This window comes from Nothoprocta perdicaria, unplaced genomic scaffold (assembly GCF_003342845.1).
Source record: "Nothoprocta perdicaria isolate Ctin4 unplaced genomic scaffold, notPer1 scaffold_16, whole genome shotgun sequence".
Classification (NCBI taxonomy): Eukaryota; Metazoa; Chordata; class Aves; order Tinamiformes; family Tinamidae; genus Nothoprocta; species Nothoprocta perdicaria.
Genome location: NW_020454760.1, coordinates 7,440,697 through 7,467,974, shown reverse-complemented (window position 1 = coordinate 7,467,974; position 27,278 = coordinate 7,440,697). Strand labels below are relative to the sequence as shown.

The 27,278-nt window shown below is 42.1% G+C and overlaps 1 protein-coding gene across 1 annotated transcript in view; it reads left to right on the top strand.

The window, feature by feature from the left end:
• ZNF521 (zinc finger protein 521) overlaps window positions 1–27,278 on the top strand; it is a 208,577-nt gene that overhangs the window by 159,157 nt on the left and 22,142 nt on the right. The window contains exons 5-6 of the mRNA XM_026035384.1: window positions 18,732–18,863; window positions 21,554–21,669. Coding sequence (XP_025891169.1) covers window positions 18,732–18,863; window positions 21,554–21,669 — 248 coding nt within the window. The remainder of the gene's footprint in view (window positions 1–18,731; window positions 18,864–21,553; window positions 21,670–27,278) is intronic.

The following is a 27,278-nucleotide window of genomic DNA, read 5'->3' as shown; positions in this document are numbered from 1 at the left end:
GCTACTCCTGTTTAAAAATGTCAGTGCTTCTGGGTATAAGCTCCAAGTCAGCATTTAAATATAAATGGGTAATATGAATGGAACTTGCAACGGGCAGGACTGAGCAGTTAGAGAAAGGGTATGTTTATGTAACAAGTCCTGACGTGGTGGACATTAACATTTCATAATGCAGATCAAAGGTACGGAGAAGGCCCAAGAGCCCTCAGTCAGAGGCCCCTAGCAACTGTCTAGCATGCTCCATGAGATGATTTCTCCAAATTAGAAAGACTTGGACTAGTCTTTATCTACCTAACAGATAAAGATACATTCTTTTTTAATGCTTTTAAAAAAGTGATTAGCCTTTTTCGAGCTCCTTGCCCATTCACCAAGGAAAGAAGTGTCTCATTTTACTGAATCGAGAAGACCAGCAAGGCATTATCAGGAAACATTGCCTCACATCCATAGTCTTTAGGAGAGGCCAGGATCTACTGCCTATTTTGATTTAATATTTTGCTACTTTGGACTTTTTTCCCTTTGGCGTTTTGATGTGACATGGACAGCTGTAGCACCTGAGTCAGCCTTCTTCTAAAGCGAGGCTGGGTACCTACCTGCACCTCTGGAATTTAGTGTGGTTTTAAGGCACTCTGGAACATGGAGGAAGAATCTTTTGGTTTGGCTTCCTCTGTTGTATGTATGGAAATAACCAGAGCAGCACTCAGGTTATTTACTAGGCTGAGATAAGTTTTATGTTGAATCCTATAAGAGCACCACCTATCACTTGCAAAGGTGCTCTGAATGCTCCCTTTAGAAAAGAAAGGATCCTTCACTAATTTGGTAAATAATTAGTTATAAGTAGGCCTTCGAGCAGTTAGGTGAGATCCCAGCGGGTAAGCTCGAGGGAGGCCAGCCAGGCTGATCATGAAGAACCTGCTCCATCTTTTTGTGTGCTGTACCCACAAGTGAGCCATGGGGAGGAGCTTCGGACTGGCCGGGCTGCTCTGCGCTGGGTGGCCCTGAGCTCCATCTATTGGGTGGCAATAGCCTCAAAGTCCCAGGCCACCTGGGAAAGTCAAAGATCTCCCTTCCTCGCACCTCACTCAAAGTAATAAGTAACAAAATTGTGTATGTTAAGGTGCTGTTGTCTGAGCTGCTGATAAGTCAGAAAGCTCAGTAGATGTGTGAAGCCCTGTTTCTTGAGGGTACACCACTTAGGCAGCTGCCTGACCAACATACACCCCTGTCTGGGTGTCAGAGCTTCAGCCCTTTCTGCACATTACAGCAGAGGAGAACAGAAGGATAGGACCTGGGAGATACCTTCTGCATGTACCTTCTTGGACACAGAGTCAGGCAACTGGGAAACACAAACCTGTAGAAAGCAAGTCTTGCTTCCTTTCCTGTTCTCGAAGAAAGCCTTGCTTGTTTTTAATCTATTGCTCATCTTCTCCTTCTGCTCATCCGGGATGCTCTCACGATACTGCAGTTTCATTTCCATGCATGGTCATTTCATCTACTGGTTGATATAATTGCTCCCTGTTCCTTTGTTTGGATTTGTAAATTTAACACAGGAACAAATGCGAGTGCACATGTCTGTGTGCACTCACTGTCCCACAGCTTACACTGCAGTTAAAAGGATTAATGGAAATCCTATTCCAGCAATTTTTTTCCATATTCTTATAGGCAAATCTGGCTTAAAACATTCGCAGGGTGCCTGTAACAGTGCTACTTAAATATGCATATTTCCCTTTTTTGAAAGACAGTGTGGAGACGATTGTGTTATCAGTTAAGGTGTAAAGAATATAAAATTGTGAAAGATTCTTGTTTTAAAGCTAGTTCAGGAACATGTTGGACACACTTCAGCCAGAAGGCAGAGTAACTTTTCAGTCGTGAGGAGCAAGCGGATGACCTGTCAATAGTGATGATCTAGAGGCAGTCTCCAACCCATGCTGTGTCATCAGCCAGCTGTCAATCTCACCAGTGTCTCTCAAAAGCACTAATTGTTATGATAACATCAGTGGGAAAGCTGCTAAGGAAAAAAAAATAGTCCCTTGGTGCCGCTTTGTAAAAGATAGGCTGAAGATAAAAGTTGGGCTTGGCTGTACTGGATTTGCTCTTTGCTTGCCTAGCTGCCTGTTTATGTATTACTAGGCACCTAATTATAGCTGGTTGTAGCTGTAGTTATTTTGATGGTATAGACCAGCAATCAGTAGACTACATGTTGTCTCCTTTGGATAAGGTATTTGCCAGCTTCTTGTAGAAACAGCTTCCCTTCTTAGACTGGAGAAAAAAACGCCTAGTGCTCTTTACTCATGTTAGTATTGAAGACTTACTCTGGCTGTGTTAAGGAATAATTCAAAATTTAGGGAGTAATCCTGCTTAAAGGAGTGGTTCAAGCATCGTTTCTATACACAATTTAAATGCATATGCACTTATAATTTATCAATAGGCATGAGGCCACACTGCTGCTCATCCGTATTCTCTTTGCTCGATGCAGTTTATTCTTTGCTTGATTGTAAGTTCTGAGAAAAAAAGAAGAAAGAAAAAAGGAAGTATTTCTTCTTCTCTTTTAATTAGAGGCTTCAATGACAGAAGTAATATCCGTGTTTAGATAGAGTCTAACATAACGCTGACATTAAAAGAGTCATATAATTATAACTAGGAGACACCTGTCAGTAATGTTCTCTCAATAATCTTCCACTGTTATATTTGGCTCTTTTTTGCTCCATTAATCTACACATTCCACTCTCTAAATCCCCCTGCTTTTTCCTTCTCGCCATCTCAAAGATCTCTCCCATTTCTTTCCACCTCTACAGCCAGTTCTCTTAAAAGAAGCCAAGTATTTCCCTTTGTCTGTGTTCCTCTTCCTCAGACTAGACAGATGCAGCCACCAAGTTAAGTTTTTGGATACTGATTTATGTGGTTTACTTATAGTTACCTCCAGCACCCTTGCCTTTTTATCAAGTATAAACTTACTGTGATCATTTTCAAAGCTTTCTACTGAGTCTTCGCTCGCTTTTTGTGGATCCTGGCTCTATACCCCTGTGCCCTTCCAGTGCTCATTACTTTGAATACCTATTTCTGGAGTCGCAGGCAATTTCCTGTTACCTTTATCATGAAGCTCTTATGCATTGAAGAAATGCTGCCACGACAGGTCCACCTTGTCCAGTTTTATATTTTCTCCAATATTTAAGTTCTGCCAGGTTGCCTGGTGTGCTCATTTGTTTCTTCAGGAAAAAAGAAATAAAAAAGAAGAAGAAGAAGAAGAAAAGCTCCAGGAATATATCTTTGTTATTCTGAGTTCCTGGATACTTTCCTTTCTGGATTTTTTTTGCAAGCTTCTCTGGGCTGCACCCACCCTTCTAGCATGTTGTGTGAAATGCCAGAAACAGATAACAGGAGCAAATGACAATATATTCTGTTCTTCTTCTCATTCTTTCAAATTCAGATAGGATATGGCCACAGAGCCACTTACCTGCCTGCATCTCTTTTGCTCTCAGACCTCTTCAAATTGTCTAGAAAAAAAAAAGAAAAGAGAGATTTCTAAGAAAATTCCAGTGATGGGAATTTAGGATTGGACAAAGTTTATAAAATCAGCAGGGTTTGGGGACCTGATCCTGCTAAGGTAAGGACAACTTCCAAAACCCTAGGTAAGGAGACAAGCCGCAGGGGAGAGGCTATATTTATCCTGGTAGGCAATACTCAGGGCGTGAAAACAATTGACCCTTTTGTTTCTATTTATCCCCACTTTTGCAACCCCGCCAGGCCTAATTTAGCATCTGCACTCACCTTCCCTGAAGGCAATGCAGTCTTTTACTTGGCTTGAAACTGTTTTTCCAGAAACCTTTACCTCAGCTAGCATAGGGAGAGATTTCTTGGAGGAAGGCTTGGGTGTATGAGCTGGGGCCCCTGGTTCTTCAGTTTTTCTCATTCTCTGGGTATATCTCAGCCTAAAGACTGTGTTGGTTTAAAATGCCAAAGGGACCTCTAAGCACGAAGGGCCACCCATCTCCTGGTGAATGCAAGAGAGGTGCAACCACAGGGCAAATGACAAGATGGGACTGAATGACTGTGAGCATCATCATCACCAGGAAACGGGATCACTCGTTTGACAGGGGTAAAAATGAATGTTAAAAATGCACGATGTTCATCCATTTCTCCTGTTCTATATTGCAAGCTGCTGAGCTGGGAGTTTTATCTGCGTTTGTGACACATCCTGCATTAAAGAATAAATAAATAAATAAATAAATAAATCAGAGAACATACAGTAGATGCATTTTACTGCCAGAGTGGAACTTCACAATCCTACCAGGGGACCTTTTTGTAATGTTTGTAATGTGCTGCTATCGTGCTTTAGCAAAGAAAAATGTCACTGCTGGGCTTTATTTTTAGCAGACTTTTTTAACATCAATTAATGCAAGCAAATGTAGTGAAGCACAACTTACTTTTTATTTATATTTGGGTGAAAGCAGTGAGGGGGTTTGGGAGAATGCCATGTATCGAGGGGAGAGGGTTGTTAAACCCTGAACAATTCCACAGCCGAGAGGGATTTTTTTAATACTGCAAAAAAGCAGGAGGGCACCCAGCTTCTGTCAGTAGCCTGGGGTTCGGGAATCAGGCTAGTCCCTGAATATTTAATTCATGTTGTAGCTTGGAAGAGCACATTACAAAACACACAGAGCAAGTTAGCCCTCATGAAGGACCCTGTCCTCCACTGCTGTAAATACAGGGTCACGAGGCTGAACTCGGTTCATCACCACGTGCATTCTTTTTATTAAAAGAGGTAAAATTATCAGGCAGCCCTAAGAAGCAGCATTGCTTATTTGTGGCAGGAGCACTGTAAGAGTTGCCTTTTATTATATTCCCCTCTGTCTGAAACCACTGTACTTGCAGTGTTTTCTACCTTTTTCCTGTTTCTGTAGCACAAACGCAAACACATGTGCAGGATTGTAGGCAAACTCTTATGTTGCAACATTGATTTGTTTTGTGCTGATCAGAAGAGACATCACTGCAGACCCTGGCAGTGCAACGTGCATCTCTCTCTTGTGGCCTTTCATGGAAGGAAAGGTGAAATTTAGCTGTTGCTTTGCAGGTTTGGCTTACCCTGATGTGACAGAGTTTTGATGTGGGCACATGTGATCCAGTGAGAACATACTGTCCATGAGGTGATATCAACACACTGAGCTAGGGACAAACCAATGACTTTAATTTGGAATTTTCCTGCTATTGCTGCTTTTCACTGGGACCTTTGGTGTGGTTAATTTTCTCAGTAATGCTTTGGCATGTTGGCAGAGTTTCTCTTTGCTATACCTGACTTCCAGGCTGTTTTTTCATTTTCTTCCCAGCCACCTTGTTTTTATTTTATCTGTTTGGGGAGAGGAAGAACGTGTCAGTTGCAAAAACAAAATTTGGAAAGAGAAAGGCGTTGGTGGAACGGCTGCGCAGTGCGGCGCTCCTCTCCCCTGCCCCTCCTCACTCGGTTTGCTGCTCTGCTGGTGTTCTTCACCAGCTATTATTTCAGTCCTGATCTTTGGCTGTTGGGACCTGGCGGAACTACAGAAGCAGGCCACCTTTTCTATCATATAATTTTCAGACACTTAACACAGCATTTTTTTTCTTTTTTTCCTCTGCCCTATCATATATTCACTGTCCCAGCAGCCAAACAGAACTGAACATCAACATCAATAAAATGTGTCTTCTTTTTATTTATTAAAGTATCATAGTATCAAAATCTGTATTATTTGTTCTTGATAAATGCATTGCCAAATCTATCAGTGAGCTCTTGTGGATCTGTTTAATATACAGTATAGCAAGTGAGTTTGCCCTCTTGCTGTCCCCACTATCCTTTTTTTCTTTTCTTTTCTTTTCTTTTTTTTTTTTTTTTTTTGTCTTCTAAAATGCCCAGTTCTTCCAAATGTGACTGGAGGGGTAATACTCCTCCTTGACCTTACTTTCTGTTGTTCAAATCCTGCCTGGTGTTAAATCCTGCCCAATGTTAAATCCCTTCACTCACCTCCAGATTTAATAAATTTCAAGTTGCTACTTGAGTGAGGTGGAGGAGGCAACTGCAGGGGCTGGAGGACATATCCTACTTTACATCTTTACGCCTTGGATACTTGTTTTCCCCACTCTGTTTGGAGAAGGACTGACAAGTAAGCATAATGTGAATGGTGCTGTCAGTAAGTACATAAATGTACAGCCTGCAAGGCTTCTGATGGAGACGCTTAGTTTTAAACAGTGTCAGGGATTCAGGATGATGGCCCTTAGGCTTTCAGAAAGCAGAAACAAGGCAAGTTGCATGTACGCTTTGCAGAATTCTATTGATAGAGGCTTCTGTTTTTTAATAACGTAAGGAGGTTGTTGGACGAGAACGAAATTCGGTGGAGCCGATCTTTGTTATATAAGCAGGGTATAAAATGTTTAAGCTTTTGTTTAAATTAGATTGAGTTAATCTGTCCTGATCTTAAACAAACTGTCCGGAAGTCAGGAAGGAAAAATGTCAGATGCTTGCAGCATCTTTATGATTCCACAGCGTAGCTGTAGAAATATTTTTAGAATGTTTTTGCAGGTCATAATATCTGGAATTTCTCTATGAAAGTGATATCTATCTTCTTCCTTCTCCCTGAACAAATGTGAATAAACCCAGGGTCCACCAGTACTCTGTGCAACTCCCTCCTTTCTTCTGCTTACTCTTAAGCCGTGGCAGTAGTATTTGTGGATAAATAAAATATCGTCAAGAATATTCAGATCATCTTCCTTTTCCCCTTTCTCTCCTCTAGCTTGTAATAATGTGGGGCAAAGGTCTACTTAACATAACACGGCTACGATAACTAGTACATTTGTATTTCTGCTCTGATGAGAGGTCTGCTGTAGTGAGACTCATCCACGGTTGCTGCTCCTTCGCAGCAGTGTTAATTATTCTTCAGGCTCGTGTAGCGTGTGTATGGAAACACAAAATAAGTGATCAGGGAGTAGGATATTTGGGGGTTTATTTGTTGTGACAGTGTCACTTCCACACTGACACTACCAACTCGCGGCGCAGCGCTCCCGATCTGTAATGAGGTTGTGTCCCAGGATATGTATTAAAAGCACTAAATAGTCCCTTGTTTATTGAAAAACCTCATTTATCTGAATTAATTTTGTGTCTCCCATTTCATTTGGGTGAATTAGGTTTCACAGTGTTTCACAATTTGATCATAAGTCTCACAATATTTAGTGATTTTTATTTTTAGAAAAAGTGCTTTAGTGCTTTTTTTCTTTAGAAAAAAAAGAATGTCATAAACAAGTGTTAGCTTTCGTGATTACCAAGAAATCTTAGCGGGGAAAATCCCCAAACGCAAATGCACAGTCCCAAATTCCTGGCACACATTCGGATGAATTTTCTGATTCTTAACCGTGTCTCATGGTTTTTCAGCCCTGGACGTTACTGTTTTGGGCTTCGCTGGACTGTGGGTAGTTGTTGCAAAGGGTCTGGCCATTCCTTAGGCAGAGCTAACGCCAATCTCCTGGGAATCTTCATGTCTCCTAGGCACAACCGAGCGGAGATGAAGCCTCAGCTTCAGCATTGTGCTGTCTCAGGAAGGGATTTGGTTCCAGGATGTGGGACTGCTGGGCTGGGTGGATGTCCGTCCTCCCAGGCCGGCTCCCTGGCTGCAGGGCTGAGGCCTGTGGGGAGGCCTGTGGGGAGGCCGGGAGCGCCGGCCAAGCACCAAGGAGACAGGAGGGATTTGGCACTGGCCCAAACAGCCGGGGGAAGGAGCGGGGTGGCCGGGAGGGAAGCGGGGCGGCCGGGCTCGGCTTGGGAGAAGCCCAAGCAAGATCCCGGATCCTTGCCCCCCTCCTCCCCAGTGCTGCCAAGCGCGGTGCGACTCCTGCCCCACTCCTCTGTGCCTTTTTTCCCTCCCTCCTCTTATTTAAATGAACTGCCGCACACCCGGGCAGGCATACGCGCCCCGCGAGAGCTCAGTGGGCCTTCCTGAGAGTATCTCAGCCAGCGAATGCAGCCTTGTAAGTTATTTATTAGAGTATGTCTCCGTAAAAGGATAATGCCATATAGTGGTCAGCCAACTCTCTCTTGCTGTTACAGTCATGTTTTTCATATCACATTTCAGATTTCCTTGGAGTCTTACAAGTGTTTTTTGGTTTTCCAGTGATGTTAATCACCTCGTAGTCAGTTAACGCCATGCTACATTTTTTTTCAGTTCTATAAGTTTTATCTAGAGAGGATGTACACTGAGCTAAAAGCCTATACATTTATTTTTCTCATAACACTGATGTGTTTTTTTCCTTTGGTAATATGGTTTGATGCCTTATAGTTGTAACCTGCTGTTCTTTTTAATTGCTTATTGTTATTAATTATATAGCGGTAACATTGTTGGCTGCTTGTGCCAGTTGGCTGCAAAAATGCATTTATCATTATTGCCATTGGAGCTGCACTAAATTACCCGAGATCTGTCTGGAGATAAATGCTTCTTCACATTCCTCCAGTGAAATTCGAAAGAGAGTTAAATCAAGACTTTCATTTTGCCTATTGCCTTTTCATGCCCTTATCTTTTTTCTGTTTATCCCCTCTCTTTCTCCATTCATTACTACCATGGTCAGTTCTCCTTCCTCAGCCAACCCCTCTATAACAAGTCCTTCCTTCCATGCGTATTCCCATCCCTGCCTGTCAAAGATGCCTCTCCTCCTTTCAGCCAGCTCTTCCCTGTTTCTTCTCCTCCACTGTTTGTTTTTCTCATTTTTCCTTCTTATTTCAGGCTCATCTCTCTTTCATCCTGCTACCTGGAAGTTCACCAGAAAGGGGAGATATTTTAGACACCACTTCTCAATAGCTACAATAGTAGAAAGTGATGCCGTATCATTACCAAGGATTTAGGTGTGGTGAGGACTTGGTATATGGTATAAAAGTGGCATTCAGAGTGTTTTTTTTTTTTTTTTAATCCTTACTGGATATTACTAATAGGGGAAAAATAACTAATGGGCCTTGGTTATTCTCTTATACACAAGGTGAAGAACTTTCTATACAGAAATTCCAGCAGCTGTTTGTTCAGCTCAGTGTGAAGTCTTGGTGCCAGCAGAGAAAGTGGGAAGGAGAGTGGAGTAGGTTTAGAATTAAGTCTGGTCCTTTTTTGATATGTGAGCCCAAAGCTGCTTGCTTCCTTTGTAGCAGGATCAAGCAGAGAGGTAGGGAAAGGTTAGTGCAAATTAAAACTGAGCTTTCTCATGCTTTCCCAAACAAAACAACAAAATAAGTCAGACTTGAGCAATATAAATAGTATTTCATGTTAAATGGAGCTCTGTCATTTTAATATATTTCCGTACAAGGACATGTCTCCAAATTTGCAAAGCCATTTGGTTGGGTGAAAAAATCTAATTAAATGCCCAGTTATCAACACAGATCTGAGTGTCTTAACAGCCTGCACAGTTTCTTCCTCCCTGATTTTTCTGAGGGCTGAAGATGGGGAAAGGATGAGAGGGAGGTTAAGAGAAAAGAAAGCAGAGAAGAGTTTAAGAACTGCGTAAATTTCTCAGAGAATCCTGCGCATTTCAAAGCATCTTCTACTCATGTAAAAAAGTGCCAAATAATCTGTGACTCTTATCACAGCGTTCGGATTTGAATAGCATATATATATATATATCAATGCTATCTTAGAAGGTACAAGGAAGCACTGTTATTTCTTCTAGCAACTCAAAATATCCAGTCACACATAAGAAAGAAAGAAAGAAAGAAAGAAAGAAAGAAAGAAAGAAAGAAAGAAAGAAAGAAAGAAAGAAAGAAAGAAAGAAAGAAAGAAAGAGAGAGAGAGAGAGAGAGAAAGAGGGAGAGAGAGAGAGAGAGAGAGAGAAAGAGCCCTGTTCTAGTCTGCACTGCTCTACTTTCTTTTTTATTTCCTTCATTTTGTTTCTTTTTTTTTTTTCCCCCACTTTATTTTTTAAGAGGAAGCGAACAATCCTTTGTGGCTTGAATAAACAGCATTTCAGCATTTAGAGACTTTATCTTCCAGACATCAAGTGGCATCATGCCAAAAATAAAGAAGGCAGCCCTGACCCTTTCTGTATAGTTAGAACAAAAGAAATATCTGATGAGACTTGTGTAAAAAGACATAATTTCCACTACTGGTCCATTGTGGTGTAGAATTAATATTGACCATCTCTATGCAAAAGGACTTTTTTCCCAGTAGCCTTGGCTTTAGAACAGGTTCCTTTTAGTTTATGTTTCATGCATTAGTATTTTAGTTTGATCGATTTACATTTTCTTTGTGCGACTCTGAAAGGTGGTACCTGTAGTTTTACCAGTTCCAGAAGTCCAGGCAGGTAGGGATTAGTAGTAGATATTTAATATCAAGCAAGAGGGAAAACTACTTTCCCCATCATAAAGCAGGAACAAAAAAAGAAAAAAAAGAAAAAAAAAAGAAAAGAAATCACACCTTACACATTGAGAGAAAAAAAAATATTAAATTGAATGGACAATGCTAAAAGCAAATGCTTTTTACTTATATTTCACTGTTCTTAATTTTTTGCAATATGAATGTGACATTTTTATTAGCTTTTTTCCCTTACAATTTGATTAAATTGTTAATAACCGCTCTGCTCAGGCAATTTGAGTAAACTCAGAGCAATTCAGATTGTAATTTTACTCTGCTAGAGGAGGTTTGGTCCAAGAATCTTTCTTCTCAGAAAGAAACAGGCTCTTGGCTCAGGGAAGAGAACAAAGAAAAGTTCAATTAAAATCTCAGTTCTGTCACTGTATTTGTAACAATGGGCAGATGAAGCAGGGCCTAATTCTTCATCGAGTTACATTTAATAAGGGAGGTTTCGTTCTCTGGATGGGGTAGAAAAACAGCCCCTTAGCAGCTCTGTGGTTTGTTTTCTTTATCTGTAATATGGAGCCAATAATCCATACCTCGGCATGGAGGGCAGGGATTGAGGGCTTGACTTGGGCAGAATTCCGTCCGGTGGAAAGTCTAGACGGGAGGCCAGGAATACAGGAGAGCTGCTCCCCCGAGTTCCTTGTGCAGCGCTTGAAGGATCAGGCTCCAAGTTTTTAATCAGCGCTCATTAAGTGCCTTTTGAAAAGGTAAATGTTGAGCTGGATCATCCGGCTACAAATAACTCCTATCACTGAGCTTATTCCTACTGGTTTACATTTCTTTTTATATCCCATGGTAAAGTTGTTTCCAAAATAAGCTCTGTCACATGGGATTTTGTTGCAATGATGCAGTGTAACCTTGTAATGGGTAGAGCTGCCTGATACGACACAGACTTCTTTTTTTTTTTTTAGCAAATTTTAATACCTTTTCCTGGTGCAGTTACAGACAAGGAGTAGCAAATTATGCATGTCCCATCAATGGGTGAATCGCCCCGTTACTGGCTTCCTGAACTCTCTCCCGGTAGCCAGTTGCCCAGAAAATGCTTTTCTTTGATGGAGAGGGCATTTGCTGCATTTAAATCATCCTACTTGAGCTGAAAACATGACAGTTATGAAGAAATAGATGCTGCCAGTTGCAGGAGGAGCCCTTTCATTTGCCTCTGGCCTCTCCACAGCCAGACAATCCATGGGTTTAATAGAACCTACAAGGCACGTGTGGGAAGAAGAGTTCACTTGCAAGCAGCCAAAGTGAGTGCAACCAAGCACAAAAGCGAACAGTTGGTGAAGTGAAATGCATCCCTTGCTCCAGACAGAAATACAGCGGAGTGAAAGATGCAGTAGACTGCCTTTCCCTTAAGCAGATCTAATTTCAAAATCTGGCCCTGGAGAGACGAACTTTTGCTTTAATTGAGGAGGTGGATCCCAGCTCTCCGTCACTCCATCCATCAGCACCCTATCACTGAGGCTGGGCTCTCTGCTCCTTACCCTGCTTCCCACCTTCCGGGAGCCCCAGTGGTCCGGCCCCAGCAGCACCAGGCACATCCTCTTCCCCCCAATACTGGCACAGTTTCAGCACAGAGACCAGGGGCTTAGGCTGGCCTCAACTTCCCCTTTGGGAAGTTAAAATTCTTGGTGACGCAGGGGTTTAGGATTGCACCTTCCGTCTCACCCACCTACTTCTCCAGGCATTCGCTTCACTTCTCCAGGCACAGCCTTGCCTAAAAACCACTTTTAACTGAAGAAAGCAGAAGGAGAGACATTACACAGGTTGCAGCCTGACATGCAGAGCTTCTCAGCTGCAGAGTCTGTAGCGAAAGTCATTCCTCCAGCTAAAAGTGGAGTAGTGAGGAAATATGGACCGCTGTGCGGGCCTGTGCACACGTGTAACAGTGCTCGTGGCGCGAGCGCAAGCCGGGACTCTGCGAGAGCCGAGAACCGGCAAGGAAGCTGTGTCCTCCCCTGCCCTGCAAGGCAAAGGCAAGGCAGGCACGCTGAGATCTGCCCTGGATGCTGCTGGAGAAACGCAGCTGTCCTGCTGCCTTTCCACCCTGCCCACAGCCCCTTCCCGCCCTGCTGGGGCTGCTTTCTCAGACTTATTTGTTACAGCAACTGCTTCTTCTCACAGCTGTAAGTTCCAACGATGCCGTTTTTGCTTCAGCAAGCTCCAGCTGTATTCTTTGCCAATGTCAATGTCTTTATCACTCTATCCCTGTCCTTTTTATGTCAGCTTACAAGAAGTAGGTGAGGCTTAGCAGGTGAGGAGGCTCGTCACTCACTCACTTGCCAAACTGGACCTTACGAATGAATTTCAAGAAAGAACAAGGTTGTTTCTGATGACATGGGGAGCCTTTTCAGCAGAACTGAACGTATGGTTCGCTTGTAAGAAATAAAATAAAAATTGGAGCACAGGAGCTATAGAGTGCATCTGCAGCACATGTTTAGACCAAAGAAAATACAGGGACAGCAAGGCGTTTGATTCCTGTGTTGTATGTGGGGAGCAAAGTTTACTTTACTCTTTGCAGTTGCTTTTAAGCATGGACCCAGCCTCATGATGATTTACCAGGAGGCCATCATCATCTTTGGACCTTTGCCTATAGATTTATTCGGAGTAAAAGGCAGACGGACCCTTCTGGACAATCTCGAGGGCAAGTAAGAGAAAGAGTTAGTTATAAACGGTTACAAATTGCTGCTCAGTAGTGGCTGCAGTGTTGATCAGACAATATAAGAGGGCCCCCAGTGGTTACTAACTTAACAGCTGCATGTAAGTCAGCCAGTGAACATTTGCTTGTGGCTGCTCTAGATTTGTTTTTATTGAAGAGCAAGAAGCATAAACTTGGGACAAACAATCTAGAGGCTGTTTAGAAGGGTTTCATTTGTTTGACAAGTATATTGATAAGTCAGGGTCTTCCACAGAATGAACCAACCGCACTGGAGTTGGTGTCATATATTGGGCCCATCCAAAGCCATGCTGGAAGTTGGGAGGGCAGGGCGGGTCTTCATCTGCCTTTTGATATCTCGTTAACACAGACTGGACAGTCAGTGCAAGACAGAGCAAATGCCCAAATTTCAGTGTGTATTTGGCAGGAACACTGATTTTGTCCACTGTTAAAGCAGACTGCCAAGCTAGCTGCTGCCGTGATGGGGCTGCACCCCAGTTGCAAGCGACCTGCTCCCATTGAAAGATTTAATGTTTGTGTAAATCTTAAACCTATATATGAATATTACATCCATTTATCTAGAACTGATTAATGTTTATCTATGGCCACCTCTGAGTAAAAATTACAAACAGAAAGTAATCTACATATGCAGAAGCTCAGCCTGCATCAAAGCAATTTATCTACCTGCAGCAGGTAGATATTCCGCATCCATCGTCATCCATGTCACTGGGTCTCAACCATGTCCAACCTGGTATCCTGGCAGTGCAGGAGCACCAGGGAGCAGCCGTTCTGTGCGGTACAGGAGGTACTTTGTTCTCGCTCTCCTGATGGAGCTGCTGGATCCATAATGTGAAGGACGTGCTGACTTGTTTTACGATGTACCACATAAGGGAATGCAGCACATAGTTTTCTGTTAGATCTGGAAAAATGCAGGGTTTATATTAAAGGTTCATTTCTTTTTCATCGTTCAGCTAACTGATTTGCACTGTAATGCAATTTCCTATCCCTCCTCCTGATATTTGCTCCTTTTATACCTCTTTTGCAAGCCATATTCTTAGTCTAATCCATACAGCAGTTGTCTAGAATTCCATAGCATTGCTTATTTCTTACCTATAACTCTTAATAAAAAATAGGGCTGTGCCAACCTATTATATCCTTAATAGAATATTCTAATGGTTATTAAATCAATTGACTCTGAATCTCACTTTAATAAATGAGTCAGACAGTATTTTCCAATTACTGTCAGCCGCCACCTTTCCAAAGAGCAGATTATTTTGATTGAATTTTTTAAAGCTGTTCAGCACTATTTTTTTCTTTTTTTTTTTTTTTTTTTTTTCCCCCTCTGAGTAACAGCAAAGAGCAGTAGCTCTCTACTGCGGGGAAGAAGGAATGCATCTGACACTGCATTCCATTTCAGATTTATCACAAATGGAAACTGAAAATGTGACATTTTACCGGTCCTTTATTTATTAATGATATCATACTTTGCACTTTCATAGCACCTTATCAAATTGTTCGCTAAACCTTAAGAGCTAGACTGGGGCCACTGTGTAAACAGAGCCTTCTGCCTCCTCTTTCCATACCTGGCACCTCTGCAAGGGCTGCCCCAGCCTGGCTCTTTCATTCCAGGGAGATAAAACGCTGGCCATGCTTTTCAATTCTCCATGGAAAGCTGCAGCCCTGTCCTCTTGCAGGGCAGCGTGGCCCAGCAGGCAGGCAGCTCTTTGCCTGGGCGCCCATCTCACACGCATTCACTGACACAACTTAGTCCTGGACTCTTCTCCAGCACCTCTGCCCCCGTCGTATTAAAAGTCTTACTAATTAGGTTGGCCTATTTAAGTAAAAGTTGTAAATTAACACCTCAACTTTAGAGAGGGGTTATCTGAGAAACCGTCATGCCCAAGGTGATGCATTAAGTCAGTGGCAGAGTTTGGAACCAACCCCAGCCTTCCTGGCGCTTGAGCCAGTGCTGTAACCTTACTGTCTCCCTTCTTACATTTAAATTTTGCTGGTATCACATTCCTGCGTTCAAGGTCTGGAAACCTGCCCTTTGTTCCAAGGATGTTGTGCCAAGCAGGTGATGTGCAAAAAAAGGGTGAAAACAAGGGTGGGACAGGGGTTTATAACTCCCTGAACAGCAGAACTTAAGGGGAAAAAAAATTGATTAGTTATACAAATGTAGTCAGATTTTAAATGCGGTCTTTAGAACTGTGAGACTAGAAACATTTTATTTTTAAGAAAAAGCTTAGAGATTCTGCACAAATTGATGTCTTTTGCCTGGGGAAGTTTCCTACCTGCCCCAGGCGAGTGGGTGAGGGGATTTTTCAAACCTTCCTTTATAAGCCTTTAGGAAAATCGGATTTGCAGCATACAGTAATCAAAGTGGTTTTGATGTTTGTGACCAGGAGATCACCTCAGATCTGAGTAATATTGGAAGCACAACAGGGTCACATTTAATGGGGTTCAATTCTTCTTGAACAACTACAAATACTGTGTAGATAAATTTAGATTGATTCAACATCAGGATTATGTGCCTTTCTTCCTACTTTTTTCTTCATTAGCTAAGGTAATGTAAAGGGAAAAAAATCCTTTTCTGTTTGAATTCTTCTCTAACTCAATTTAAAGCATATTTTTAGGAAGCCTTCCTCTTTCAGAATGTCTTAAGAAATCTCCCTGCAAAGTTTCCATGCTCAGGAATGATTTGCATGGTTCCTTTGCAGTTTGCCAATGGTAACTCTGTCATTTGAGACTTGGTATCAATTATTGTCACCTTGATAGGTGAAAGATCCTGAGGCGGAGCTCCCTTTGTCCGAATTGCTTTGAATGTCTGCATCAGACAAACTCACTGAAGAAGAAACCTCACCCCACAGGCTTTCCAGTCCATACTTAACCCTTTGTAGGATTTTGCACTTTCTTCAGCACTACTTTGTAATGACCATGTCAAGGATTTGGATATAGAAGGAATGGTCAGACCGGGTGTGCCATTTCTCATATGTGATTTGTAAATTTGGGGAAGAACAGGCATTTTGTTGAGTCTCCCTGCTTTCTGTAGCACAGTCCATTCTTCAGCTTCACCCCCATATGTAGGTTGCTTGTTTGTAGAGTACAGTGCAAGGCTACTTGGCAGAATATCACCATCTCTCTCACATGTACAGATACTTCTCCTCTTGTTTCCCTTCATGGTGCAGAAGAGAGCCATGGCTGACTGCTGCAGTAGCACAAGCAGAACCCACTGGAAGGGTTGTCAGTGATGGTGGAAAATGCAAAATCCCGAGCAATTCTTGAGAATCCATTAAACTGTCCCTGCTAAGGAAACAGGCAGCAAGTATTTGGCAAATGTTTTCTAATTTATCCTGAGAGAGTTATGAAAGATGTCACATAGCTCAGGCATCGCCCCATATATTTGCCCCAGAGTCTTTTGCACAGAATATATTTAAGGAAAAATGCTCAACTCCTGGTGTGACTGGTCGGATGAAACGTACATCTGCAAGCTGTGATCATCCACCTCAATCACCTCCTCTCTCTAGAGAGGCGGTGGTGGCCAAAGAGCCAAGTTTGACCTGAGCCCCTTTCTGAGCTTGAGCTGAAGGTGGATCCACCTATAAATTAGTACCAGGACACAGGGGCTGGGAGTCAAAAGCAGCTGGTAACAGAAACAGACTCCCCAGTGGCAATAGTCTGTGGGCCCAGAATGGCCAAGACCGCTGACCTGTTCTCGGGTGACTCCCGAAGCAGACCTGCCATTTCCCACCCTTGCAGTCACTGTTTGGCGTGAGCAGTCACACAGGATAATTGAGCATTGCTGGGATAAAGGACCGTGTAGAGGACAAAAGGAATTCTGCAGCTCACCGTATACACACACACACAAAGCTCTGGCATGTTTATCTATACCCAGGACACCATTCTGTTGCATTAAGATTGACAGGAAGGCAGCAAAGCAAGAGGAACATGCATGTGGCCCTTCCAGAGGGCCCAAGCAGGGTCTGAAATTTCTCTCAAAGTCACCCACTGAAGAACACAGTTCTGCAATACCAGGAAATGCAAGTGCTGTAGGTGTGAACATTGTGAGAGTTGGCTGCCTAATGGAGAAAGGGCTCCTGAAAGAGCAAATGGTCAAGGCATAAAATTTTGCAGTCATCAGGTGTGTTTTTACCTGTTTACTCCACAGGAAAAAAAAAACCCTGATCTTGTGTAATTCGTGAGATTTGGTTGGTTTTCTTCTACGCCTTATCTTCTCATTATAGTGAACATTTAAACCTGTTAGAAAAGGGTATGACTGTAATTTTCAGAAGCCCCACATACAGACTGGATAGCACCGTGTGGCTTCGTTTGTGCTCTCTAAAGCCTACAAATCCCCCCTCTTTGCTAAAGATGCCCTAACTCACATGAAGGCTAAATTTAGCTTTCAGACTAATGAGAAGTGAAAGCTCAGGGCTACCATTGAGATTCTTTTTCAATTCTGATGCGCTATTAAGGATCATTTCGAGAGGAGCGTGTGACCCCGTTCAGTTATACACGCATCTTGTCATGTTTGCTTTAAATGGGCCGGGAGAAATTTTTTGCATGGGAGGCAAAACGCGGTCTCGGCTCCGCACGCGCTTCCCTCCGCCACGTACAGCGATCACCAAGGGCGAGCGTTCGTCATTACGGGTCCTAATCCCAGCAGGCCGCACTCGGCTGAGCGGGAGGGAGGCAGCTGGGCGTTTAGGTGCTTGGGGTGGGCAGGGCGGGCGCCTAAATCGCTCCCTTTCACGTGAGGAAGGCTACGGCGCGGTAGCGGCGGCCGGGCGCCACGTTCCTGAGTGATTTTAATAATCCAATGCAGTGTTTACCTGCGAGATCAATGCTACTTGTGTAGCACACCAGTGACATACAGAAGGACCTTTTCTAAGCTGCGCTCTGGGAATTGAGGCCTCTGCAGCAGGGCTGGAAGCCACATCTTACCTAGCAACTGTTTCTAAGTAGGACAGCCGAGGCCAGCCCTGGTGCTGGAGCGGCTGGATCCTGCAGCGCCCTCCGGAAGGGCCCCGGGCGCGAGGCAGGGCCCGTGAGGACAATGGCAGGAAACAGGGAGCCGGCAACAGGGAAGGGGAAGGGGATTAAAGCCACATGACACTGACGGGAATGCCGCATCCGGAAATAACGCGGGGGCCTGTTTTGAGCTCTTAGGAGGAAAGCTACAAATAAAGAGGAAAGATCGAGGACTGTCAGGAAGGCAGTTGGAAAATCCTGAGACTCGTTTCCGCCTTTGCCTGTGAGATGGGAAGCTTGGGTGAGGGCATTAGGTGAGGACGTGAAATTCCCTGCTGGCCACCATCACCTAGAGTGGCACAAACGTGTGAGCCCACAGTTCTCACCTTTGAGAACTGGGGTGATGTGTGGCCCGTGTTAAGTTCCTCCTGCTCTGCCTTGAAAATGTGCTCGTCTGTGATGGTGTGGTTCTGCCAAGAGATGAGTCCTTGCCCCACTCATCTCCCGAGGAATTAACGTTTTCCTACTGAAGTCTCGTCCTCTGCGTTCCTCTTCAATTGTAATTGTGTGTGGAAGATCTGAGCTGTGTATGTTCTGAAACATAACGGATAAAAGAGCACTTCAGCAACCATAAATGCTGGGGGATATCCAGTTTCCTGAGCACAGAAAAGCAAAACATCTGATCGATTCATAGGTCATGTTGGACTTGTCCTTTGGTAACAACCGTGGTGATTTCACCTTTCTTTTTATTTCTCTCCCAGATGAAGGACTGAACCATGAATGCAAACTCTGCAATCAGACTTTCGACTCTCCTGCCAAGCTTCAGTGCCATCTGATAGAGCACAGCTTTGAAGGCATGGGGGGCACCTTCAAATGTCCAGTGTGCTTTACAGGTACGACACGGTCTCTGTGCCTCCCAGCCATGCCCTTCCCCTCCATGTGCACCCTTCCCACTTATAATTGTGTTGTGTGTTTGGCTTTTGGTCAGTTTTAGGAATGAGTATTAGCTCTGTGCTCATTAGTAGTATTGATTAGAAACCATTTAGAAAGCTGATCTTCTTGGAAGGTCAAGCATGTATCTGTAAGAACTGCATTTCAAGCTCGTCTATCGGAACTATGACTTTTTTATGATTGTGGAAACAATAGTTTGATACCTTCAAGGGTATCATGATCTTCACCTTCATGTTCCGAGCTTGCCAAGGTTAAAAGTGCCCACAAATTTGTGCTTTGAAGTTACGGATATTTCATCTAAAATGACATAACTAAGAGCCGAACTTGGCCTTGAGGGCAGGGGCTGCACAATGCAGCCCGTGCTGCACAACCTTCTCCTCTGAACAACTAAGAAAGCCCATTCGCGTGTGTTTGTTGGCTTGTGGCGAGAAGAAACACCCTTGTATTGTGCTTTAGAAAGCAATCATGCTGCCTTCCCACAAGTCAAGCTCTGCTCTCCCCTGACACAAGTCCAAGTGTGGAATAATCCTCCCCAACTCAGTGGTGTTATTCAGTAGTAAAACCCAAGTGAGAAAATAACTTGACCCAGTAGGGCTAAGCACTGCAATGTTTGGGCCATAATGAGGAACAGAAGAATGCTGTTGTTGGAAATGAAAACACATTAAAAGGATGCCTACAGAGATGTTGTGTGTTTTTTTAAGGACTTCTTAATAGAATGTTTCGTAAAATGATAACCTAAAACACAAGTGTTAATATATAGGTTACATGCACAGTTTTGCTTTACAAGATCAAAATCAAAGATAATCACAAACATGACAAAACACACTTTGGGTATTCTTGCATCAATGGCAGGCTAATTCTGGAAGCCTTTCAAGGTTTCTGTTCTCCGTTAATGGGAATGAAGGATTTTCATTGATAGGCAAATAGACCCTTAAATCCTTTCTTTCTGCTCCTCTTTGCTTGGCAGCTCCACTCCCAATAAAACCTAAGTGCACTCTGCAGAAGAATATTAAACTTAAATTTCTTGTTTCTCAGATACAGCAGTTAGTGACGATTATTACCTTGCTGTGTTCAGGTTTCACACACTTTTGTGAATTATAAAACTTAAAAAATGCATAGTTCATCTTAACTGCGTAGATACTTATAGTAATGGCTGAGTGTGGATAGTACTGCTGTAAGCAGCCTGCCTGTTAGGTGTCTGTGTTCAGTAATTCTTTCCATTAGGTAGTTCTTTGTCTTTTAGTTTTTTTGCTGATTCTGCCATTATTTTCCTCTTGTCTTTATGTAGGCATATGTTATAAAAGGATTTTCTTTTTGCCTCATGTTGTGGGTCTTGGGGTTCCAAGTTTGGCTCATTTGTAAATGCAAAATGAAAAACGTGCCTCTGTAAAGTACCCACTGATGGTTCTCCATGTGAGTGACCTCCCTGAGAGAAGTAATCTTTTAGTGGCTGAAGCAGTAGCTTTGTAAAACATTTTAAGGAGTACGGAGATAAGTCGATTCCAATCTATGTGAAACATTTTTTTCCTTTTTGCTGATGGGGTAAATAGACACCGAGCATTAATCATAAACAATGGTGTTTTATTAGCAATATGCCATTAAATTATATTAGTGTGCCATGCTAGAATATTAACTAGAAGTAAAAATCACCAATATAAGTTTTACATGGAAAATGGAATTTGAGCAGGTTTTTTTTCAAGCTAATGAGAAATGTGATTAAAATGTATGACTCAGAAGAACAATATTCTGATTTTTTGTTGCTTTGCAATTAGAATAATTTTAATGATTAGGAGTGGAGTCAAAGTCAAATGCCAGCATCTTTAATAAATCCTTTTCTTGCCTATACAGATTAATATTGTAGATGCAAACTTTTTTAGGTCACAGTGCACCAGGCATCCATCAGAAGTCAGTGCTGCCAACCCAAACACTGCCTCTGGCATATACAATTTAATTATTAATAGTATGTCTCCTAGGTAAACTGTTACACAGTCTTAGGGCCTTGTTTTGTAGTCATTAAAATTGAACATGTTTATATTATTGAAACCCTTGCATTCAGTGTGTAGGCAGAGTTGATCTTAAAGTATCCAAAGAGAATTTACCTGCAGTTCTGTTTCACATTTATAGACATTGCCCCAGTGCAGCTGTGGGATATAATTTTTACTATTAATACATTTAAATACAGAGCTGTTTGTTAGATTTAACTCGAAGCAAAGAGAGTAAACAGGGCTCCGGCATCTGTGTTTTTCAGACCTGTTGGTTGCTAGGAAATAAGTTTTGTGTGTGTTCAGTCAAGGTGCAGTAAGCATAAAGAAATAATTTTGAAGAGAAAAGGGTATTTTTAAATCTTGAAATGACATTGGTTGTTCTGTTACATCTTATTTCTTTTTGAATTTTTTTTTAAACAGAAACCTATTTCAATTCATTTAAAATGAAAAAGGATCCCACTTTGTAGTTAAATAGTGCTGGTTGGTACCTATTACAGCAACAGTGTAATATGAAATCAGAGTGTGCTAGCTTAATTTTATCTCTTGGAATTGCTGAGTGTTAATGGGATATGGTTTATAAAAAAAAAAAACAAACTTGACTTGTAATATGAAATAATGAGAAGGTCATTGTTTGTCTAATATTTCAGTGTTTGTCCAAGCAAACAAGCTGCAGCAGCATATTTTCTCAGCCCATGGACAAGAAGACAAGATCTATGACTGCACACAGTGTCCACAGAAGTTCTTCTTCCAAACAGAACTGCAGGTAGCACACTTGTTATGCGGGAGATATAATGGTATAATGTATTTGATAGCTGAAGTCAAAGCTTTGCTTGCCACGATCTGTTCTTATGCTTGTGCATGCATCATGATGGGGATGGGGGAAGGACAAGAAAAATTGCAGGTAACTCAGCCCATTCCCCTTCAGAAACCTGTTGGCAGATAACTGCCAATACAGACCTGAATTTTGGGAGCTGTCTTTGGATTCTTGCACAGCAGGTTGGTGTAGCTCAAGGTATTCTTGAAGAGACAGAAATGGGCATCTTACTTTTCTAAATGAGATGCAACAAACATTTACCTAGGAGTGAAATGGGAAATAATTCATTCTTCTGACTCTGAATGTCAGCAACTAAGCACTGATGTATCAGTGTAGGATGGCAGGGAAAAAGGTATCCTGTTTTACCTGATGACCATTTTCCATAAATACCAACTTGGAAAAAAATAGAGCCGTCTGTATGGTGCATTGTTGTCTCTACTTTCCATTAGATTTGTATTGTTATTGTTCATTACAGAGAAATGACAGAACACAGTGAAGGAAATAAAGGTTAAACAATACCAGAAAACAAGCTTGAGTGAAGGAATTGTTTGTTGTGTGTTAACTCTCTGTGCTGCTCATTTTGGAATGAGAAATAGTGGTGGTGAAGTGATATTCTGAGGTAGCAGAAGTGTTTCTGAATTATTTTAGTTTACATTTAAATATTAAGGTGAGTTAACAGAGGAAATCAGAAGAAATATTTGACACCACATTTTCCAGGTCTGTTTGGTAGCAGATGATCTATAGGGATATAAAAAGGGAAATTATTTTTACCGTAATGTTTTCCCTAGCATCTGATTTGTGATTTTTATTTGGAAAGAGGAGTATTTTTGAGGACTCAAGGGTTCTCAGCACAATTCTTAGAGAATGGGCCCAATCTTTAAGGATTTAAACTAAGTATCCTAAATTGATTTTGTTTTGAACTACAGGTGGTTTTAGTCTCTTAAACAGAGAGAAAAAAACTAGTGACTAGTGAGGTGTGCACATACATATGCTTATTTAGTATTTCAGTTACTGAAATTTTTGTATAGTGAAACTTGATATTAATGTTTGGCATGACCATGTTAAAAATATATATATATATGAGTATGCACTATGCATCAATTCATTGTGTGAGAAATTGATATTCATATCTACTTCCTGCACTGTACGTTTTCTTCATGATAGCCTTCCTTAATCCCCATTTAGATGGACCTCTAGATCACCTGGAGGACCATACCTGTGATACTCCAGGGTGTCCAAGCTGTGTCTCTCTACTACTTTTAATAGTTTCATGGTTTCATTTGCTGTTCTTATCAGGCGGCATGTACAAGCTCTGACCTAAAGCAGAAGAGGAAGACAAGGAAAAGATGACTTGGAGGTTGAAGGAAAGAAGCAGTCATACATAGTAATGGTCAGAAAGTATTCTGAAAGCAGGAAATAAACTAGGCTGTATAGATGGTTATTGAGCTGGTGGGAGAAATAAAAGAGAAACCAGGAGGCAGGAGAAAAGGTCAGAAACGTTGTATTTGTTTCTTTCATAGAATACTTTTTATGATTTTTTTCACTTAAAATTGCTGTTGTTGTTATTGTAACAAAGTTTCCACAAAGGTGAATTTGCATTTTTTTTTCAGGAAAAAAAAAATTTATATAACAAATTATCACAAATCTGATGTTCATCACTGATTAATCAAAATGCAGAAATAGGCAGAGATGGAGAGATCAGCAGTGCAGTTAGGAAAGATAGAACAAAAGGAAACAGCCTCAGGAGGAGAGAAGATGGAGGTAGGCAAAAAAAAAACTGAAAGAAAAGAAACAGAAACAAGGGTATATAGAAATGAGTTTTAACAGCAGAATCTAGACTAGATTAAAAAGAAAAACTGAGCAAATAGCTGTATACAGAGGTCTGCATATAGTTGTAGCATATGTACTTAGGAGTTTAAACTATTTGTCTTCCCTAAAATGTGCTTTGATTTCAAAGCATGTGGAGCCCTAAACATCTGACTTCTGCAGCATTATTTTGATAAAATCATATTTTTCCACCAGAATTCATTCCTGCCCAAAACGCAGGGCAAGATTTTGCTGTCTCCATCTAAGCCTAGTTCATTAAAACTTCAACACAACTGAGGCACCTGGTTTTCTAGTGAAGGGCACAAAAGGATGTCCCTACAGAGAGACAAATTATGCTCTACATTGGCTAGGTGACAATCAGTGTGTTGGTTGCTCTGTGCTGCAGAAGGCTCTTAATAGACCACATCTCCATACCCTTAGAGACATCCTCTCTGTGGCTTATAAACACTGGCAAAAAAAAAAAAAAAAAGAGAGATTCAATTTCTTATTCACTTCTTTCATTATGTTTATTATTTTAATTAACTTTGGTGGCCCCACCCCAGTTCAGAATGCATCATGTTTGTAAAAATGCAGTTCCATCGTGCCTTTTGCCTTTGCTGGGTTCTGGTTTTCTGCTCTTTCCTCCAGTCGTCTACCCAGGCTGGTGAAAAGGCAGCAGAACATTGGCTTTGGAGTCTGCTTTTGCTGAAAATACCCTGATCTCGAGCCTTCTGTCATTTAAAACCTATTTGAGGAGGTATTGCTTTGTTCAGGCTAACTACCAGTTCGAGCAGTGGAAACTTTGGCAACGAGCCTTGTGGTTGTTTCTCTACCCTTGCACATTATCACAGTTTGTGTTGGGGCTTGCTGTGTAACAATGTATTTATTCCCTCTATCAGGAATGATTCCTTGCTTTTAATTTAAACATCTAAAGTGCATCCCCCATGCATGAGAGACACTAATCATAACAGATTAAAAGCCATGGACAACTCTCAGGTTGTAGGGCAGAGTAAGAACATGAACAGGATAGAGCAGAACAGAACAGAATAGCATAGCAGCCCTATCCACACATATAGTACAGCAGATAATTAAAGGAAGTGAATCCATGGATACAAAAAATAAATGCCTTATAATGATGTTTAACTTGGTGTTTGGCCCAGTATGATTCTTTGCTTTGCATTTTCTGACTGTAATCTGGGAAGAACATAAGATCCCTCACATATTGCATTCATCTTACCTTGGGGAAGTTACTATCCCCTCATTTACCAGTGTTCTCACAAAAAACAACGAGAACTCTCTCTAGAATTTTTCATGACTTCACTCCAGACCCCTTTTAGGAAGTCAGGACACAGTCTCTTTAGCACCAAGTTCTGTCAAAAACAGAGAATAAATCAAACCTGCAGTGCTTTATTCAGCCTGTACTCTGAAATAATGAAATTTTACATGAATTTCCTGGTTGTTTTAGCACCTGCTAAAGCTCTGCACAAACTCTTTTAAACAAGAGGTTTTATAAGAAATGTTCTGATTAATTAAAGGTATTATGCTTAGACTGATTGAGGTTGGTGAGATATTATACAGGGAACTATGAAGAAAAGCAGCAGATTAAGAGACACTGTCTGTTCCAAATAGTTTATCCCAAATTAACAAAGGATGGCAAGGAGAAAGGTGTAATAGCTGAAGCAAGCACATATAGTGGGCTGATACGGTACTAGAACCCCGATGTTCTGATCTGAGTCTAATCTACCACTACAGGCTCTCTCTGACTGCAAATATAATTAATAAAACTTTTGCAGCTCTCAGAGAAGAAACTCAGACCTTAATTTTAATCATTCATAGCCCTCCCAACTCCCTGCTCTGCCACTTCCTTTAAATGTTTTGTGCTCCGCAGTGACTTAGCCAGCTTTAAATTTTTGTCTTTATTTTCTTTTTTTTTTTTCCTCCTTAGAAACGGAGCAGATGGAAACCTTCTGTAACAAAGTTATTTTTGAGGGCTGGATATGTCCTACAATGATCCAAAACCTCTATGTTGTGTTTTACACTTCTGAAACAGACTTAAGGAACATGTCGCTAAGAAAGTTTATTATTTAAAATGGAATCCTTTTAATAAGACTTGCATGCTTAATATAATAAAGGCTGTTAAGAAATAGCTTCTGACAAACTTTAAAACTAGAAAAATACCCAGTCTGAGTATCAGATAAAATATCTGGAAGGTCAGCGACTTAATAGGCCTGCCTATTTGTCTCCCAGAATTGAAAATCTGCGTCCTGTGTTCAGAGCAGTGCCCTACAGCTCTGTGTACAAGGTGAGTGTAGCTAGCTCTGTGTAGCAAGGTGAGTCTTCCCCATCCAACATCCACAATACTGAACTTTTAATTAATAAAGAAGTAGAGAAACTATCACTAGTTTGACTTAATGTTGAGTTTTCAATAAATTATGATAAAATCATTTGTGCCTGTTAAAGCTCCCTTTTTTGTGCTGCTCTTTCCAGCATCTGTGTGGTTTTGCTTTAGTCTTCAGACTTAAGCTCTTATGTTCTCCTGGATGTTTGTGCTTCTTTTGTCCCTGATGAAATGGAGTAGTCATTCCTTTCCCATGTTCAGTTCCAGAGTGGCTTCCATAGCCAGCACAACCTGTGTGTGGTGTTTGGCAGGAGAATGAGGCACTTGTGGGGTGTTACCTGGAGTGACTGGGTGCATTTTAGACCTTTGAAACAGTTTCTGGGTTAAATGGATTCCAATATCCAGTATAGATGCTGGACAGTCGTACAGGCTCAGTGTTTTATCAGTGATTATAATTAATTTTGCTCATGATAATAGCCAAGACTATGTGGCCATTATGCCCAGTCACAAAAATAAACATGTATCTTCTCAGCAAATTAGAGCATTTGCTTAGCATTTTGTAGCTATTAAATAATTAGTTGCTTATGGGGTGGTTACGTGTCCCCCCTTCACAGACGCAGAAACTAGGGCAAGAAGCAATCGGCTCCGGGGCCGTTTCCCGTCCTGTTGGGAAGGCGCTGCCTCTGCTTACACACCCCCTTGCTGCTCCCCCCGGCGCTGTCCGGCACGAGGCCCCAAGCCCGGAGGACATTCCCGCTAATGCGGAGAGCGGCAGCAGCGCCCGGGCAGCCGCAACCCGCTCTCCTGCGGCCGGCCCAGCAGCCGGCCTGCCGCGCTCGGGGCCCCGCTCCTCAGCAATCTCGGTCATCGAGGTCCCTCACGCCCCACACATCTCCCACAACGTTCCTTGAGTGATGGCCCGGCTTTGTGAGAGCTTTGTCAGACGGCAGAGCCTGTTTGCACAGGAGCTAGATCTTCTGGCTCTCAGGAACACAGCACGCTTCTCCACAGCAGTTGCATCTTACCATGAACACCTTTAGCTTATGCTGCTAAGGGCAAGGTGCACCTACAGGTGCCAAAAGCTCCTTCTCTAACATAACCAGCATACTGATTTCTGAAGCATCCCCGAAACCACAGCCCACAACAACAGAGCTCTTCCAAACAAAACACACAGTTCCCTCCCCAGGGGAAGGATGAAAGAAAGAATGAGGCACTCAGAGCAGATGTTATGCATGTCACTTAAAACAGCACAAGGACTTTCTCAGCTCCTGGAGCATGCAGGTGATAGTGTAACTGAAACGAAGCGGAGTAGGCCGCAGGCAGCAGAGAAAGTGCAGTTTTATGTGATTCTATGTGTGGACACACATCCATGCTTCGCATGTCTGTTTTGAAGCACTTAAACATTCTCAAGTTA